The 20,492-nt window shown below is 48.6% G+C and overlaps 1 protein-coding gene across 16 annotated transcripts in view; it reads right to left on the bottom strand.

Annotated features, from left to right (window-relative positions):
• Positions 1-20,492, bottom strand: part of LOC134994743 (zinc finger protein 436-like) — a 497,924-nt gene that overhangs the window by 113,128 nt on the left and 364,304 nt on the right. Inside the window, exon 12 of one of the 16 annotated variants that reach the window (XM_063951022.1) lies at positions 1,800-1,864. The exons of 14 other annotated variants lie outside the window; for them this stretch is intronic. In XM_063951022.1, coding sequence (XP_063807092.1) covers positions 1,815-1,864 — 50 coding nt within the window. In that variant the 3' untranslated portion in view covers positions 1,800-1,814. Of the gene's footprint in view, positions 1-1,799; positions 1,865-2,742; positions 2,784-20,492 lie in introns of those variants that run through there. One more of the 16 variants, XM_063951023.1, reaches the window with a different exon arrangement.

Consider the following 20,492-nt stretch of genomic DNA (forward strand, 5'->3'; position numbering starts at 1 on the left):
TGACTAAATGCACTCTTTCTTAACTATCACTGTCTAAAAAGGCAGGTAGAATACTTAAGTGTCATGTAAAGTCACAGCGCTGACAACCAGGCGGCTTTACATAGGAGGATTTGCCCAAGCAGTCCCAGGAACAGTGAGCTGAGGGATAATGGCGCCGCAGACACTGACTGGGAGTGAGGAAAAGACAGATATGCAGCTCCAGGGCGGGAACACTTGCTAGAAATGGCGCCCTGGGGCTGGGGGAGGGGCTTCAGGTCTAAGCCTTATCCCCTCTGCTGGCAAAACCACCGGGTACTGTAGGCGATATAAGAAGGGGTTTAGAGAGAAAACCCGACCAGCGCCCATGCCCTGGTGATCTAGTGGGATCGCCTGTACTGCCACAGTGACCACGCCTCCCACTGACCACGCCGGATCGCGAGCGGGACCCACTTACCACCTCCCGAAGCGCGGCCACGCGATCCTGGAGAGCCCCAGCCGTGTGTATCTAACATGAAGAAAACCGGAGCCTCCACTGTAGGTACCCGGCAACCAGGGCTCGGGAGTGTACAGCGCCACTGGGGAGAGCTGGAGCTGCAGCAGTGAAGGTCACAAGACATTTACCACCGCTGCTGCCCTTGAAGTCTTCACTTTTTACTTCATAAAAAGCTTCTCAGGACTGCTTGGAGCAGCCCCTCTGTTAAGTGCCTGCTTACTGCAGCACCAACTTACAAACTGAGCTCCTGTGCTGGGAGGCGGGGTGATATAGGAGGCGGCGCTGTGCATTCTGGGAACAGTCAAAGCTTTCAGTGTGTTGGTGCCTCAGATCAAGATCCTACTCTACACCCCATTGTTCAGACTTGTGGAGCCCAGTGTACCCCGCAGCAGAAATTATATTTCCAGGGCAAATTTGCGTAACTCTGCAGTTAACAGTGAGCTATAGAAAACACCTGAACACAGAGCCTACACAGGAGCTCATACATTGAAATAGTTACTGCTGGGCGGTATAGTTTGTGCATCGGAGATATGGGGGTAAATGTAATGGGGTCCGAGTAACCGGAGGAATGATCTCCAGGAATGACTGAGCAGCTACCACTGTTTGTCTGCATATGTGAAAAGCATTGAAAGGGAGCAGCATTTGGAAGGCATGCTGGTCCTTGTAGTGCAAATGGGAGATCTCAGGGGTGCTAGCCCTCTGTCTGGGTGTCATTTTGTATGATCATTTATCATGAGGCCTTACTGTAGACAAATCACATGGCCCTATGTGGGCACTGCTATTATGTAGTGTTAGGACTGCTGATAATCGGAGAAGCCTTGACGCGGTCAGCAGCTAAACATATCTTTGCAAATGCATGCAACCAATTTCTCTGAAATTCTATTACCAGATAGGTGGATGTAATGCTACAGGATCTGGTCAGTGTGTTGGGGGGCTCCAGCACCCCCTCCCCTCTGTCTGCTGTTTGTGACCCCTTCCCTTTTTTAGCCACGGATAATTATCTTCAGGACCGATTGAGCAGCTGCCACTGGAGGGTGCTCTGGCAATACAATCGTATGCTCCGCCAAAAGCTATTTCACAGAGAGCAGTGTGGGCTGGTGCGTTGTCCGGATGGAGGATAAAAGCATTGTCCCACAACTCTGACTTCTTTCTTCTGATTCTTTCCCACAAAGTTGCTAGAACATTTTTGTAGTAAAGTTAATTCACTGTTGCGCCTTCTGGTACAAAGTCTGCCAAAATAACACCCTTGGTATCAAACAAAACATAACTTAACTTTTGGATTTGATGGGCTTTCTTCATTCTTGATGGTGTTTTTTTCCAGTGCATGGACTGGCGTTTTATCTTAGGTTTGCACCGGAAGATCCATTTTTCCATCACAGGTTATAACTTTATCTAAAACATGCAAGTCCACATGAATTTGTTAAAAAAATGCGCAAATTCACATTCGATTTTCTTTCAGAAACTGAGCTAGAGAGACACAAGGTGGGATGAGGGAGGATAAACCAGTGGGGGAAGGAGAGCACGGCACCATGAAACACCCCTCGTGTGAGACCATGCCCCTTCAATGAGGACCCCCCCCCCCCCCTTATTTTAAGGTGCATGCAGGTTCCCACATAAGGTAGGAGCACCAGGCTTGGCCCCAAATTGGTCAGGGCCTGCACTGCACAGCAAATACATGTTTTTGTAAGTATAACAAACAGATAATGCAAAAGGGAAGTCACAAATAACAGAAGAATAATCATCATCATTGAGGTCCCTGCACCTAAGAGCTTACAATCTAAATGAAACGCATGGCGAGCTGCAACAATGGTATTCTGGCAGGCCGAGTCCATGGTGTCCTGCACTCACATATACACATTAGAGGACAAAGTCCCTGTTCTAACCACTATGCCCAACATCCGGCAGTAACAGTACACGGGCACCACCAGCCGGCACACGGCAGCCAGCATGGTGGATCATGGCGCTCCTCATCTTGTGGATCACATTGGTGGAAATGTCAGAGCCAGGTGATGTTACCAATCCTCCAGTGTCGGGGGGGTCCTTGGCCACTGCCAGCGCACAGTCTTGTTACTAGGAGACGGGTACAGCTCTGCCGGATCACATCCGTGACACAGCACCATGCTCTGTGTGACCTCCCTGTCAGCAGCTGCTGCACTCAGCTGTTGGTGCTCCCAGGTCCCCACTGCAGCACACTGGTTTCCAGAGCAAGATCAGTGGTGTGTGTGGAGGAGCAGATGTCGCACTGAGGAGCTGGGTGGGGTGAGGGTCCCCTCGCTACGTACGGCTTAGGCTCCCCGAAGTGTCCAGCTTGCTGAGCAGAGCAACAATGAGATTTCTATTAGTAAAGCAAGATTATTATAATGAGGAGCGCACGGCTATTATCACACTGCACACACTGCGCTCCAGCTCGCGGAGATCACTATTATTCTATACCTTTAGTAACTCACTATAGCCATCAGCCCATGGAGCCTGTGGGAGGCAGCGACCTGTACACTTTTGTGATTGTGTCAGTGGGGACAGGGCTGCATGAGACATGTGAGGAGGGGAATGGAGCCAGCAGGATGCCACAGACTGAGACTTATAAAGTGTAAGGAGCAGTGTCACCCTGCAGCACAGAGTATATCAGGTGATGAGTAATGTGTTAGTATGGACAGGGCTGCATGTGACAGGGGCAGTGACATGACGTGAGGATAATTGTGGCAGCAGGAAGACCCAGACAGTTATATAGTGGGAGGAGCAGGGTCCCCCAGCAGCACAGAGAATATCAGGAGATGAGTGATGTGTCAGTGAGGACAGGGCTGCATGTGACAGGGGCAGTGACATGATGTGAGGAGGGGAATGGAGGCAGCAGGAAGCCACAGACTGAGAGTTATATAGTGGGAGGAGCAGGTTTCCCAGAAGCACAGAGTGGTAACGGAGGCTTTTGCTATATTAATGTACAAACATTGTGGTGACAAACCTATACTTATATGAAACTGTTCTTACATTCAACTTGTTGAAATTGGGCTGTTACACATTAGCATGTGTCAGTGTAAGAAACAGCATACAGAAAACACTGCAGACACATACTTTATGTACACAGAAAAAGCGAATAGAAGAAGACTAAGGTGAGGAAATAAGGGTGAGGAGTGAGGAACTGACCGACGTGGCACAGACTCCTCACCTGTCTATGGGGATTACAGGTTACTACATTATCTCATCTATGCTAACAAGTCACAGTGTATAGGATTCTCTATCTTACTATCACACAGGTACAAATAGCACCTGGTTACCTACACAGAAACACAGAATGCAACAGCAGATAAACACTTGGCCCATCTAGTCTGCCCCCTTTTTTTTTTTTTTTTTAAACCATCTTGTTTTCCCAAACCCAATTTGATCCTTCTTTCTTTGTAAGAATATCCCTTACGTCTATCCCATCCATATTTGAACTGCTCTTATCCTCTACCACCTCTGATGGGAGGCTATGCCACTTGTCCACTACCCTTTCTGTGAAGTCATTTCCTGAACTCCCCCCCCCCCCCCCCCTTTCCTGTCTCAGTGCATGTCCCCGTGTTCTATTACTTCTCTTCACATGGAGAATGTTTCCCACCTGGACTTTCTATCATGTCCCCCCTTTCCCTTCTCTGCTCCACACTATACATAGAGATTGTCTTAGTCTTTCTGGGTATGTTTCGTGATGTAGGTCATGCACCATTTTAGTTGCCCTTTTTTGTTCACTCTCTAATGTATTAATAGCCTATTGAAGATATGGCCTCCAGAACTGGACACAGTATTCTAGATGAGGCCGTACCAATGACCTATACAGTGGCATTATTACTTCTTTCTTTCTGCTGCCGATTCCTCTCCCAATGCAGCCAAGCATCTGCCTAGCCTTCCTCATTGCTTTGTTACATTGCTTACCTGCCGGTATTCAATTAGCCACAATATGCGATCGTGGGTAAAGTTATCATACCTATTGGCTGAACTGCACTCGCACGTTTTTCAAATGATCCTATCAGAAAATCGCGAAAATGGGTGACCTGCAATGTGTTAACCAGCGAAAAGTGCAGAAAACAAATGGGGAAATCATCCTGTACCCCCCAAAATGCCAAAGTGACATAGGATAACAATATAGAACTACATTAGAGATCATAATAAAAAGATTTGAGGACTTCAAATGTGTTAAATGGCAGCAATATGTTGTTGTTTTTTTAAACACTTGAAAAAACGATACATGTATGGTTTTTTGTGTGCAACATAAATGCTCATTAAATTTGGGATACATGAGAATGGGTATAACTATATATTTGGGTCAATCGAAGGCAATCTTGCAAAAACGACCACTCTCACCTGCAAGCCAAAAAAAACACTTAACCCACATCACCGTCCCTCTCTGTCTGCTGTTTGTCTGTGACCCCTCCCCCTTTCTAGCACATGATATACAATTATCTCCAGGAATGACTGAGCAAATGCCATTGTTTGTCTGCTTGTGTGAGAAAGGCATTGAATGGGAGCAGTATTTGGAAGGCGTGCTGTTCCTTGTAGTGTTAATGGGAGATTCTGGGGATGACTTCCGGGTCAGTTAGCTCTTTGTCTGGATGTGTTTTAGTAATAGGCTTCATCATGAGGACTTACTGTAGACAAATTACATGGCCCTATGTGGACACTGCTATTATGTAGTGTTAGGACTGCTGATATCAGAGAAGCCGTGAAGTGGCTCAGCAGCTAAACATGCGCGACCAATTCTCTAAATTTCTATTACCAGAGAGGTTCAGGTATAGTTACAGCTAATTTTTATTGTGCCAGGGGGGGGGGGGGGGGGGTGGATGCACCTCCCCTCCCTCCGTCTGCTGTTTGTGCCCTCCCCCTTTCTAGCACTGGATATATAATTATCTCCAGGAATGACCGAGCAACTGCCATTGTTGGTCTGCTTATAGAACACACTACCTAATTTTAGATCTGGCCACTAGAGGCAGTGTTCCACCGGAGCTTATACAGGATCACTCACAAGTATAACGAGATTTATGGTAAGAGCTTACCATTGTTAAATCTCTTTCTGCGAGGTACACTGGGTTCCACAGGGAATAACATCAGGGTGTAAAGTAGGATCTTGATCCGACGCACCAACAGGTTAAAAGCTTTCACTGTTCCCAGGATGCATAGCGCCGCCTCCTCTATAACCCTGCCTCCGTCCACAGGATCTCAGTTTTCTTAACCAGTCCAATAGCAGGTAATAGACAAGATAACCGTTAGTAGCCACGTATACCACATTCTCACGACAGGAGAAGGTATCAGCGGCTAATGCCATACAAACCCAAAAGAAGCTAAGTGCGTCAGGATGGGCGCCCTCTGGAACCCAGTGTACCTCGCAGAAAGATTTAACAATGGTAAGTTCTTACCATAAATCTCGTTTCTGCAGCAGGGTACACTAGGTTCCACAGGGATTAACATCAGGATGTCCTAAAGCAGTTCCTTATGGGAGGGGACGAACTGTAGCGGGCACAAGAACCTGGCGTCCAAAGGAAGCATCCTGGGAGGCGGATGTATCGAAGGCCTAGAACCTTAGAAACGTGTTCAAGGAGGACCATGTAGTCGCCTCGTACAATTGTTCAAGGGTCACACCACATCGGGCCTCCCAAGAAGGTCCAACAGACACAAGTAGAATGGACCTTGGTAGTAGCAGGAACTAGACGACCAGCCTGTACATAAGCATGTGCAATCACCATTCTAATCCATCTGGCCAGGGTCTGCTTGTGAGCAGGCCAGCCATGTTTGTGAAAAGCAAACAGGAGAGAGAGAGAGAGAGAGAGAGAGAGAGAGAGAGAGAGAGAGACTGTACCACATCCAAAGACTGCTCTCTGGAAGACAATTCAGGAGACACAAAGGCCGGAACCACAATCTCATGATTAAGGTGGAAAGAAGACACCACCTTAGGTGTTCTATGAACCGCCCGGTCACGGTGAAAAATCAGATAGGGGGACCTACAAGACAAGGCACCCAAATCAGACACCCGTCTAGCAGAGGCAATAGCCAGTAGAAACAATACCTTAATAGAAAGCCACTTGAGGTCTGCCGATTCAAGAGGCTCAAACAGAGACCCTTGTAATGCCTCCAGAACCATTAACAAAGGAGGTTGAATCCGTAACACACTCTGAGTTAATGTATGAACATCAGGTAGAGAGTCGCAATTTTTCTCTGAAACCAAAACGACAAGGCAGAAATATGAACCTTGATGGAGACCAGAAGGCCCAAGCCCAGGCCCTGTTGCAGAAAGGCCAAAAGTTTGGCCGTATTAAACATGAAAGTCATGATTGTTAGATGCGCGCCAAGCAAAGGTAAAACCCTATGATAAATCCGGGCAGAAGCCGGTTTCCGGGCCTTCAACATAATTTGAATGACCGCCTCAGAAAAACCTTTGGCCCTCAAGACCGAAGCTTCAAGAGCCACGCCGTCAAAGCCAACCGGGCCAAATCCTGATATACACAAGGGCCCTGAACGAGGAGATCTGGGCGTTGCGGAAGTAGAAGGGGACGCTTTATCGAGAGACCCTGAAGGTCTGAGAACCAATGACTTCTGGGCCCCGCTGAGGCAATCAGAAGCAGGAGCCCTCCTTCTTGCTTTAACTTCCTTATTACCCTGGGCAGAAGTGACACCGGAGGGAACACGTAGGGCAGCCGAAAGTTCCATGGAATTGCCAGTGTCTAGACGCCATCAGGTCCACATCTGGGAGGCCCCACTAATCCACTAGGAGTTGAAATACTTCTGGATGGAGACTCCACTCTCCGGCGTGTACGTCCTGATGACTGAGGAAGTCCGCTGCCCAGTTTAGGACCCCCGGAATAAATACTGCCGATATGGCCGGTAGATGGCGTTCCGTCCACTGAAGAATCCTCGATACTTCCCTCATTGCCATGCGGCTTCAAGTGCCGCCTTGATGATTTATGTACGCCATTGAGTTGGCGTTGTCCGACTGTACTTGAACAGGTCTGTTCTGTTCTGTTCTAAATGCTGGGCCAAGTTCAATGCAATGAACACTGTCCGCAGTTCCAGAATGTTTGTTTAATTGGGAGGAGACTCTACCCTGGTCCACCGACCCTGAAGGGAGTGTTGCTCCAACACAGCGCCCAAACCTCTCAGACTGGCATCCGTCATTAGAAGGACCCAGTTGGAGATCCAGAAAGGGCGACCCCTGCTTAAACATTGGTCCTGCAGCCACCACTTAGTGACAGACGGACCTCCGGAGATAAAGGAGATCATGTGAGACCTGATCCAATGAGGCAGGCCGTCCCACTTGGCAAGAATCAGTTTCTGAAGAGGACGGGAATGGAATTGAGCGTATTCCACCATGTCGAAAGCCGACACCATGAGACCTAGCACTTGCATTGCAAAGTGTATAGACACTTGTGGATGAGATGGGAAGCAACGAATCCTGTCCTGAAGTTTCAGGACCTTCTCCTGAGACAAGAACAACCGTTGGTTGTGAGTGTCCAACAACGCCTCCAGGTGCACCATGCTCTGAGCAGGGATGATTTCTTCCAGTTGATGAGCCACCCGTGGGCTTGCAGAAACTGGAGGGTCAAATCCAGATGACGTAGGAGAATTTCTGGGGAATTTGCCAGGATCAACAAGTTGTCAAGATACGGGAGGATCCTGACCCCTTGACTGCGGAGTAATCCGTCATTACCGCCATGACCTTTGTGAACACTCGCAGAGCTGTGGTCAATCCAAAAGGTAAAGCCCGAAATTGATAATGGAGGTTGCCCAGAGCAAACCTCAGGTACTGCTGATGCAACATTGAAATAGGAACATGCAGGTAAGCATCCTGTATGTCCAAGGAGACCATATAATCCCCGGGCTCCAAGGTCAGAACAATAAAGTGAAGAGTTTCCATACGAAACTTAGAGACTCTCACAGATTTGTTCAAGGACTTGCAGTTGAGAATGGGCCGAGAGGACCCATTCAGTTTCGGGACTAGGAGCAGCGGTGAATAGTACCCCTCGCCTCTCTGAGCCAAAGGCACCTGTACTACCACTCCTGTGTCCAGGAGGGACTGTACCACCGAATGAAGGAGTTTTTGCCTTCACCTGATCCGAAGGGACGTCTGTCAGGCAAAATTGATGAGGGGGGACAATTGTTGAAGTATTATGGCGTAACCTTGAGTGACAACTTCCTGTACCCAGGCGTCGGAAGTGGTCTTCAACCATTCCTGGGTAAACCCTAGAAGTCAGCCTCCCATCCTGGGATACCCCAGAGGGAGGCCCACCCAGTCATGCAGCAGGCTTGTCAGTTTTGGAAGCTGGTTGACGGGCAGCCCAGGCACCTTTAGGTTTGGGCTTCGTGGTTTTGGAAGTGCGAGCCTGTTTCCGGTATGCCTGACCTTTTGCTTTACCTGAAGGACGAAAAGAACTCAACCATCGGCACCGAAGGAGCAGTACTAGGTAGACACGCTGCTTTAGCAGAAGCTAAATCAGCCACAATCTTGTTGAGGTCCTCTCCAAAAAGAATGTCTCCCTTAAAAGGGAGCACCTCCAGGGTTTTCTTAGAATCCAGATCCACAGACCAGGACCGTAACCCTAGAATATGGTGAGCCAAAATGGACGTAGTAGAAGCCTTAGCCGCCAGAATACCGGCGTCAGAAGCCGCCTCCTTAATGTAATGAGAGGCTGTAACAATATACGAGACATTGTCTAGCATCAGAAAACTTGGAAAGCAGCTCCACTTCCACCTCCTGAGCCCACGCTTCAATAGCTTCTGCAGCCCAAGTAGCTGCAATAGTGGGCCGATGCACAACTCCTGCTAGGGTGTAAATAACCTTTAAGCAACCCTCCACACGCTTATCCGTCGGTTCTTTCAGAGAATTGACGGTAGTGACAGGCAGAGCCGAGGAACCACCATCCGGGCCACTTGCAAATCCACAGGCGGGGGGAGTTTTCCAATTTTTACTTAGCTCCGCAGCAAGGGGATAGCGAGCAAGTATTTTCTCACGAGATTTTTCCCGGATTTTCCCAGGATTTCTGACGTATGTCAACTAAATGGTCAGAGTGAGGTGAAACTTGTTTAACAACCTTCTGACGTTTAAATCTGTCCGGTTTCGTAGAGGTAGCATCAGGCTCTAGGTCATCAGTAATTTGAAGAATTAGTCTGATAGCCTCCAATAAGTCAGGAACATCCACCTGTGAGACAGATTCCCTATCAGAAGTATCTGGATCAGTGTCTGTGGGATCAGTATACACGCCATCCTCATCAGACGAGGACGTGGGTGGATTGTGAGGAAATAATGGCCCGCTTAGAGGACCCCTTGGTCTTAGGTGGGCGAGAGTTACATTTCTGTTACGTCAGTGAGTGGTTCAATTGCTGTAACTGAGTGGACATGTGATCTGCCCATGGCAGATTAACCACCGGGACAATATGCGGTTATACAGGCACGCGAGGTACCAGAGGTGGCTTAAGTCTAGTTTCCAGAGTACTTAACGTGGAGAAAGTAGCCCAAGGTGGGTCATTATGAACCCTCATTGCTACGGTACCACTGGGGGGTAGGGAACCCCCAGAATCTGAACCCTCTGCTGCTATGTTTTCCTCTAACGTGTCCGCAGCGTCACCACCACACAATGTGGGATCAGCCCCAGCTCCGTCGCCCCTTGTAGCAGACATACCTGTAAGCTCAAATCACGGGCAACTCAGTACAATATCAGTAGTCTAATACCTTAACAAGAACCTCCTGTGTAGTGGATTAGCACAAACAGGGAATTCCAGAGGTATATGGTGACTGAAAATCACAGAGTAAAATAACACTGAGTATATCTTGTGAAACACCTATATTAAATAATAACCCAGACGCACTTAGCCCCCTCAGGGTAGAGAATATAGGGATAGCAATCTGAGTGAGATACACGAAATGGAGGTCACACAGCAGCTATATGCACACACACAGAGTCACATGTACAATGCAGAAATTATGACATGCAATAAAACTGCACTGGACTAGTAATATAGAGTAATACTAAGTACAGCTATACAAACAATAGATATATCAATGCACAGTAAATACTGGATGTATATCACAGAGTACTTGTACTACATAACCCTGACTAAATGCACTCTTTCTAAACGAACACTGTCAGCAGACATGTAAAATACTTAATTGTCCTGTAAAATGCACAGCGCTGACAGGCAGGCGGCTTTACAGAGGAGGATTTGCCCAAACAGTCCCAGGGGGGGGGGGGGGGGGGGGGGGGAGAGAGAGAGAGAGAGAGAGAGAGAGAGAGAGAGAGAGAGAGAGAGAGAGAGAGATGCAGCTCCAGGATGGGAACATTTACTCTAAATGGCGCCCAGCGGCTGGGGGAGGGGCTACAGGTCAGAACCACATACCCTTGCTGGACAGTACCACCGGGTACTGTGGGCTATATAAAATGGGATTTTAGTACCTACCGGTAAATCCTTTTCTCCCAGTCCGTAGAGGATGCTGGGGACTCCAAAAGGACCATGGGGTATAGACTGATCCGCAGGAGCTTGGGCACACTATGAAGACTTAAACTGGGTGTGAACTGGCTCATCCCTCTATGCCCCTCCTCCAGACCTCAGTTAGAAAACTGTGCCCAGGAGAGACGGACATTTCGAGGAAAGAATTTATAAGTTAACATCAGTGAGCGTTATACCAGCTCACACCACGAACATACCGCAAGACATGGCCTTCAACAGAATACCAGCCCACGGTATGAAACCATACAGCTATATGCTGAGAGACTATGTAACACAACCCGTGTGTCAACTCAACCAATAATAAGAAACCACATGCCATGGCATGAACAACGTCACCGATAGTCTGACAGAGAAGAAAACACCACAAGGTGCAACGAAAATCAACAACTGCAGACACAGTACGCACTGGGACGGGCGTCCAGCATCCTCTACGGACTAGGAGAAAAGGATTTACCGGTAGGTACTAAAAATAAGATTTTACTTACCGATAAATCTATTTCTCGTAGTCCGTAGTGGATGCTGGGACTCCGTCAGGACCATGGGGATTAGCGGCTCCGCAGGAGACAGGGCACAAAAATAAAAGCTTTAGGACTACCTGGTGTGCACTGGCTCCTCCCCCTATGACCCCCCTCTAAGCCTCAGTTAGGATACTGTGCCCGGACGAGCGTACACAATAAGGAAGGATTTTGAATCCCGGGTAAGACTCATACCAGCCACACCAATCACACCGTACAACTTGTGATCTGAACCCAGTTAACAGTATGACAAACGTAGGAGCCTCTGAACAGACGGCTCACAACAATAACAACCCGATATTTTTGTAACAATAACTATGTACAAGTATTGCAGACAATCCGCACTTGGGATGGGCGCCCAGCATCCACTACGGACTACGAGAAATAGATTTATCGGTAAGTAAAATCTTATTTTCTCTGACGTCCTAGTGGATGCTGGGACTCCGTCAGGACCATGGGGATTATACCAAAGCTCCCAAACGGGCGGGAGAGTGCGGATGACTCTGCAGCACCGAATGAGAGAACTCCAGGTCCTCTTTAGCCAGGGTATCAAATTTGTAGAATTTTACAAACGTGTTCTCCCCCGACCACGTAGCTGCTCGGCAGAGTTGTAATGCCGAGATCCCTCGGGCAGCCGCCCAAGATGAGCCCACCTTCCTTGTGGAATGGGCCTTGACAGATTTAGGCTGTGGCAGGCCTGCCACAGAATGTGCAAGTTGAATTGTGCTACAAATCCAACGAGCAATCGTCTGCTTAGAAGCAGGAGCACCCAGCTTGTTGGGTGCATACAGTATGAACAGCGAGTCAGATTTTCTGACTCCAGCCGTCCTTGAAATATATATTTTCAATGCCCTGACAACGTCCAGCAACTTGGAATCCTCCAAATCGCTAGTAGCCGCAGGCACCACAATAGGCTGGTTCAGGTGAAACGCTGAAACCACCTTAGGCAGAAACTGAGGACGCGTCCGCAGTTCTGCCCTGTCCGAATGGAAAATCAGATATGGGCTTTTATACGATAAAGCCGCCAATTCTGACACTCTCCTGGCTGAAGCCAGGGCCAGTAGCATGGTTACTTTCCATGTAAGATATTTCAAATCCACCGATTTGAGTGGCTCAAACCAATGGGATTTGAGAAAATCCAAAACTACATTAAGATCCCACGGAGCCACTGGGGGCACAACCGGGGGCTGTATATGTAGTACTCCTTTTACAAAAGTCTGGACTTCAGGAACTGAAGCCAATTCTTTCTGGAAGAAAATCGACAGGGCCGAAATTTGAACCTTAATGGACCCTAATTTGAGGCCCATAGACAATCCTGTTTGCAGGAAATGTAGGAATCGACCCAGTTGAAATTCCTCCGTCGGGGCCTTTCTGGCCTCACACCACGCAACATATTTTCTCCAAATGCGGTGATAATGTTGTGCAGTCACCTCCTTCCTGGCTTTTACCAGGGTAGGGATGACCTCTTCCGGAATGCCTTTTTCCCTTAGAATTCGGCGTTCAACCGCCATGCCGTCAAACGCAGCCGCGGTAAGTCTTGGAATAGACACGGTCCCTGCTGAAGCAGGTCCCGTCTTAGAGGTAGAGGCCACGGATCTTCCGTGAGCATCTCCTGAAGTTCCGGGTACCAAGTTCTTCTTGGCCAATCCGGAGCCACGAGTATCGTTCTTACTCCCTTTTGCCGTATAATTCTCAGTACTTTTGGTATGAGAGGCAGAGGAGGGAACACATACACTGACTGGAACACCCACGGTGTTACCAGAGCGTCCACAGCTATTGCCTGAGGGTCTCTTGACCTGGCGCAATACCTGTCCAGTTTTTTGTTGAGGCGGGACGCCATCATATCCACCTTTGGTTTTTCCCAACGGTTCACAATCATGTGGAAGACTTCTGGATGAAGTCCCCACTCTCCCGGGTGTAGATCGTGTCTGCTGAGGAAGTCCGCTTCCCAGTTGTCCACTCCCGGAATGAACACTGCTGACAGTGCTATCACATGATCTTCCGCCCAGCGAAGAATCCTTGCAGCTTCTGCCATTGCCCTCCTGCTTCTTGTGCCGCCCTGTCTGTTTACGTGGGCGACTGCCGTGATGTTGTCCGACTGGATCAACACCGGCTGACCCTGAAGCAGGGGTTTTGCCAGGCTTAGAGCATTGTAAATCGCTCTTAGCTCCAGTATATTTATGTGAAGAGACATCTCCAGGCTTGACCACACTCCCTGGAAGTTTCTTCCCTGTGTGACCGCTCCCCAGCCTCTCAGACTGGCATCCGTGGTCACCAGGACCCAGTCCTGTATGCCGAATCTGCGGCCCTCTAACAGATGAGCACTCTGCAACCACCACAGAAGAGACACCCTTGTCCGTGGAGACAAAGTTATCCGCTGATGCATCTGCAGATGCGATCCGGACTATTTGTCCAGCAGATCCCACTGAAAAGTTCGTGCGTGGAATCTGCCGAATGGAATCGCTTCGTAAGAAGCCACCATTTTTCCCAGGACTCTTGTGCATTGATGCACAGACACTTTTCCTGGTTTTAGGAGGTTCCTGACAAGTTCGGATAACTCCCTGGCTTTCTCCTCCGGAAGAAACACCTTTTTCTGAACCGTGTCCAGAATCATTCCCAGGAACAGCAGACGTGTCGTCGGGGTCAATTGAGATTTTGGAAAATTCAGAATCCACCCGTGCTGTTGCAGCACTACTTGGGTTAGTGCTACTACGTCCCCCAGCTGTTCTCTGGACCTTGCCCTTATCAGGAGATCGTCCAAGTAAGGGATAATTAATACGCCTTTTCTTCGCAGAAGAAACATCATTTCGGCCATTACCTTGGTAAAGACCCGAGGTGCCGTGGACAATCCAAATGGCAGCGTCTGAAACTGATAATGACAGTTTTGCACCACGAACCTGAGGTACCCTTGATGTGAAGGGCAAATTGGGACATGCAGGTAAGCATCCTTGATGTCCAGGGACACCATAAAGTCCCCTTCTTCCAGATTCGCTATCACTGCTCTGAGTGACTCCATCTTGAACTTGAATTTTTGTATGTACAGGTTCAAAGATTTCAGATTTAGAATAGGTCTTACCGAGCCGTCCGGCTTCGGTACCACAAATAGTGTGGAATAATACCCCTTTCCCTGTTGTAGGAGGGGTACCTTGACTATCACCTGCTGAGAATACAGCTTGTGAATGGCTTCCAATACCGTCGCCCTGTCTGAGGGAGACGTTGGCAGAGCAGACTTTAGGAACCGGCGAGGGGGAGACTTCTCGAATTCCAACCTGTAACCCTGAGATACTACCTGCAGGATCCAGGGGTCCACCTGTGAGTGAGCCCACTGTGCGCTGAAATTCTTGAGTCGACCCCCCACCGCCCCTGAGTCCGCTTGTAAAGCCCCAACGTCATGCTGAGGGCTTTGCAGAAGCCGGGGAGGGCTTCTGCTCCTGGGAGGGAGCTGCTTGGTGCACTCTTAACCTTTCCTTTGCCTCGGGGCAGATATGACTGTCCTTTTGCCCGCTTGTTCTTATAGGAACGAAAGGACTGCGGCTGAAAAGACGGTGTCTTTTTCTGTTGGGAGGGGACCTGAGGTAAAAAGGTGGATTTCCCGGCTGTTGCCGTGGCCACCAAATCCGATAGACCGACCCCAAATAATTCCTCCCCTTTATACGGCAATACTTCCATATGCCGTTTGGAATCCGCATCACCTGACCACTGTCGCGTCCATAAACTTCTTCTGGCAGATATGGACATCGCACTTACTCTCGATGCCAGAGTGCAAATATCCCTCTGAGCATCTCGCATATAAAGAAAAGCATCCTTTAATTGCTCTATAGTCAATAAAATACTGTCCCTATCCAGGGTATCAATATTTTCAGTCAGGGAATCCGACCAAACCACCCCAGCACTGCACATCCATGCAGAGGCGATGGCTGGTCGCAGTATAACACCAGTATGAGTGTATATACTTTTCAGGGTAGTTTCCAGCCTCCTATCAGCTGGATCCTTGAGGGCGGCCGTTTCAGGAGACGGTAACGCCACTTGTTTTGATAAGCGTGTGAGTGCCTTATCCACCCTAGGGGGTGTTTCCCAGCGCGCCCTAACCTCTGGCGGGAAAGGATATAATGCCAATAACTTCTTTGAAATTAGCAGTTTTCTATCGGGGTTAACCCACGCTTCATCACACACTTCATTCAATTCCTCTGATTCAGGAAAAACTACAGGTAGTTTTTTCAGACCCCACATAATACCCCTTTTTGTGGTACTTGCAGTATCAGAGATATGCAAAGCCTCCTTCATTGCCGTGATCACATAACGTGTGGCCCTACTGGAAAATACGTTTGTTTCTTCACCGTCGACACTAGATTCGGTGTCTGGGTCTGTGTCGACCGACTGAGGTAAAGGGCGTTTTACAGCCCCTGACGGTGTCTGAGACGCCTGGACAGGTACTAACTGGTTTGCCGGCCGTCTCATGTCGTCAACTGATTTTTGTAACGTGCTGACATTATCACGTAATTCCATAAACAAAGCCATCCATTCCGGTGTTGACTCCCTAGGGGGTGACATCACCATTACCGGCAATTGCTCCGCCTCCACACCAACATCGTCCTCATACATGTCGACACACACGTACCGACACACAGCAGACACACAGGGAATGCTCTTATCGAAGACAGGACCCCACTAGCCCTTTGGGGAGACAGAGGGAGAGTTTGCCAGCACACACCCAAGCGCTATAAATATATAGGAACAACCCTACAGAAGTGTTGTTTCCTTTATAGCAGCTTAATATATCAATATCGCCAGAAAAGTGCCCCCCCTCTCTGTTTTTTTTACCCTGTTTCTGTAGTGCAGTGCAGGGGAGAGTCCTGGGAGCCTTCCTCGCAGCGGAGCTGTGCAGGAAAATGGCGCTGTGTGCTGAGGAGATAGGCCCCGCCCCCTATTTCGGCGGGCTCTTCTCCCGGTGTTTGTGAGACCTGGCAGGGGTTAAATACATCCATAAAGCCCCAGGGGCTATATGTGATGTATTTTTAGCCAGAACAAGGTATTATCATTGCTGCCCAGGGCGCCCCCCCCCCAGCGCCCTGCACCCTCAGTGACCGCTGGTGTGAAGTGTGCTGACAACAATGGCGCACAGCTGCAGTGCTGTGCGCTACCTCATGAAGACTGAAAAGTCTTCTGCCGCCGGTTTCTGGACCTCTTCACTTTTCGGCATCTGCAAGGGGGTCGGCGGCGCGGCTCCGGGACCGGACTCCATGGCTGGGCCTGTGTTCGATCCCTCTGGAGCTAATGGTGTCCAGTAGCCTAAGAAGCCAATCCATCCTGCACGCAGGTGAGTTCACTTCTTCTCCCCTAAGTCCCTCGTTGCAGTGAGCCTGTTGCCAGCAGGACTCACTGAAAATAAAAAACCTAATAACTTTTTCTAAGCAGCTCTTTAGGAGAGCCACCTAGATTGCACCCTGCTCGGACGGGCACAAAAACCTAACTGAGGCTTGGAGGGGGGTCATAGGGGGAGGAGCCAGTGCACACCACCTAGTCCTAAAGCTTTTATTTTTGTGCCCTGTCTCCTGCGGAGCCGCTAATCCCCATGGTCCTGACGGAGTCCCAGCATCCACTAGGACGTCAAAGAAATCCTATTTTCTCTTACGTCCTAGAGGATGCTGGGGACTCCAAAAGGACCATGGGGTCTATACCAAAGCTCCAGAAAGGGCGGGAGAGTGCGGACGACTCTGCAGCACCGATTGAGCAAACGAGGTCCCCATCATCCAGGGTATCAAACTTGTAGAGCTTAGCAAAGATGTTTGAAACCCGACCAATTAGCCGCTTGGCAAAGTTAACCCGCCGAGACCCTCGGGCATCCGCCCAAAAAGAGCCCATCTTCCTAGTAGAATGGGTCTCCCCCGACTTCAGTAACGGCAATCCAGCAGTAGAACTAGCACACCGAATCGTATCACAGATCCAGCGTGCAACAGACTGCAGAGACGCAGGTGCCCCAAGCAAGCTGGGAGCATACCGGACAAACAGAGCCACTGTTTCCCCAAACTGAGCCCAATTTGCGACATAAATCTTCAAAAGCCCTGACTACATCGAGAGACATTGAATCAGCCAATGTTTAAGTTACCACAGGCATCAAACTAGGCAGGTCTTTGATGAACACCGAAAATCTTTTTTGGCAGAACTACTATCCGAATTCTCAATTCTATCCACTTGGAAGAACAAACGGGCTCTTGTGAGCCAAAGGCGCTACTTCCGACACCCGCCTTGCGATCGCCCAAAAAGCAAAAGCATGACCACTCTCCAAGAGAGAAATTTTAACACAACCTTTACTAAAGGTTCCAATCAGTGAGACACAAGAAACGCAACACCACGTCAAGAGCCCACTGTGCCAATGGGCACAAATGGAGGTTGGATGTGCAGTACTCCTTACACGAAAGTCTGAACTTCCGGAAAGGTGGCCAATTATTTTTTTTTTTTTTTTATGAAGAAAATTTACAAGGCCAAAACTGTCCTGAAACAGAGCCTAACATCCACACCTGCTTGCAAAGAATGGAGAAGAACGACTCAGCTGAACTTCTTCCGTAGGAAGTTTCTTAGCTTTACATCAAGACACATATGTACGCCAAATACGGTGTTAAGGCTTCGTCGTTACTTCTTTTTTAGCCTGTAGAAGTGTGGAAATGACCTCACTGGGAATACCCAATCGGACTAGGATATGGCGTACAACCGCCACGCCATCAAACGCAGCTGCGGTAAGTCCTGATACACGCCCGGAACTTGCTGTAACAGTACCTTCTGTAGAGGAAGAGGCCAGGGATCTTCTTATGAATAAATCTAGAAGAACTGGATACCAAGCCCTCCATGGCTAGACCGGAACAATGAGGATCGCCGGAACCTTTGTTCATCTTACGTTTATCACCTTCAGCAGAGTGAAAGCGGAGGGGACACCTAGACCGACCGAAAACACCCAAGGTGTCACAAGGGCGTCCACTGCTATAGCTTGAGTGTCCCTTGACCTGAAAACATTTTCCTGAAGTCTCTCGTTGATGCGAGATGCCAACATGCCCAATTGAGGCACTCCTCAAAGACTTGTCACTTCTGTAAAATTTCTCGATGACGACAGTATTTCTCCCGGATTGAGAGCGCGTCTGCAGAGTAAATTAATTTCTCAGTCGTTTACGTCCGGAACCAAGACTGCTAATATAACGTTTACCAGTCTTTCCACCCAGCGGAAAACTATTTCAGCTTCTGCCACTGTCGCTTTGCTCCTTGTTTCGCCCTAGCGGCTTACTTACGCCACTGCTGTCACGTCGACAGACAGAATTAACACGGGCAGATCACGAAAAATATGGTCATTGAAAATAGCTCTAACTTCAAGAAAGCTTATTGTAGAGACGTTTCGCAGCTTGGACCTTTTCCTCTGGAAATACTTCCCAGGCCAGGACTGGTCCCCAGCCTTGGAGATCTGCATACATGGACACCGGGATCTAATCCTGGATCCCGAACCTTCGTCCCTCTAGGAGGTGAGAACTGAGCAGACACCACAGGAGCGATATCCTGGCTATTAGAATTATATTCCGGTGCATGCGCCGGTGAGATCCGGACCACATTCACAACAGGTCCCGTGAAAACTACTCTGGCATTTGACCTGCTCACCGAAAAGGCCTCGTAGGATGCACCCAACTTCTTCATCAACAGAACACATTGATGGAGTGGCACTGCAAATTTGATCCGACCCAGGATCCTCAGACCTCACACAGAACCTCCACCGATCAGTGTCTACCCTGATACCACCTCCGACATCTGTGTCGTTGAGAACAACAGCCCTTCCCTGTGTTGAAAAACAGTCAGAGACAACGATTTGCACCACTTGGTCCCGACCTCGCCTCAATCAGGCGAACATCTCAGTACAGACTACCAATGGCTCTTACTATTGACAGAAACCCATCATACTACCATCACTCCAGTGAAATGGTAAAGCCAATCCTTGCTATTTTTTTAAAAAATTCGGGACAGGAGGACAAAGCCCTGAACCTGGTGCAACTCTATATGGCGTCGCTTACTACCTCCCCTTCCAGAGGGGAAACGGCAATATCCAAAAGAAAACCAGTGAGGGGAAACATCTGTAACTCCAGAATGTCCCCCTTTGGATTCTATAAGCAACTCACCGGACCTAGTCCAGTCCCGGACTAACTGAACATAGCAACTGAGTCCTCACCGGCACGGGGCCCTGCCATATAGACTCAGCGAACAGTGGTGGCTGTGGTTGAACATAAACAGACATCCGCTTCTGCAAACCTAACAAGGCTGCAGAACACTTACCTTTTCACCGTCCACTGGCTGCACAGAAAAGGAAACAAAAACACGGCATCGAATCGGTTAAAACGACTGCATCCCACAAAAGAATGCGCCACTGGCCACTGTGAAGAAGTTTAACTCACGAAGTCAGACCTACCAGTGGCATCCGCCGAGAGTGACTGAACCGAGGAATCCCCAAACAGCTGTATACCGTACATCTCGGAGACATCCTCAGCACTTCCCCGGCCACACCTCCTGCCGCCACGCGGCCACGCGGCAGCCTGCTGCAACGTCATAAAGTAGAAATAACAAACAGCCTTACCCTTTCTCTGTAGGGTAAATCTGTCGGATACATATCCGAATATAACACTCCCTCATATGCATGCAATGCAAATAAGTCCAAAGTATAAAATTAAAATAACTCTTAGCTTCCTGTGCAAGAGCCCTTGCGACCGGGCTCCGCATCGACCAGGAGTAGACTGCCACAGTACGCTCTCCGCGTCGGGAAGAGAATAAACATTCAGACCCCTTGAGAGGATTGAAGACCAACTCGTCACTGCCGATCCGGAGCTTAATCAACAGAGCGACCAACACATGAGAAGAAATACTATTACTTCAGCATTCATGAATACCCCTCATGTGATACACAATATAATACATATATCGTGACTCTATATATATATATATATATATATATATATATATATATATATATATATATATATATATATATATATATATATATATATATATATATATATATG

This window comes from Pseudophryne corroboree, chromosome 2 (genome assembly GCF_028390025.1).
Source record: "Pseudophryne corroboree isolate aPseCor3 chromosome 2, aPseCor3.hap2, whole genome shotgun sequence".
Lineage (NCBI taxonomy): Eukaryota > Metazoa > Chordata > Amphibia > Anura > Myobatrachidae > Pseudophryne > Pseudophryne corroboree.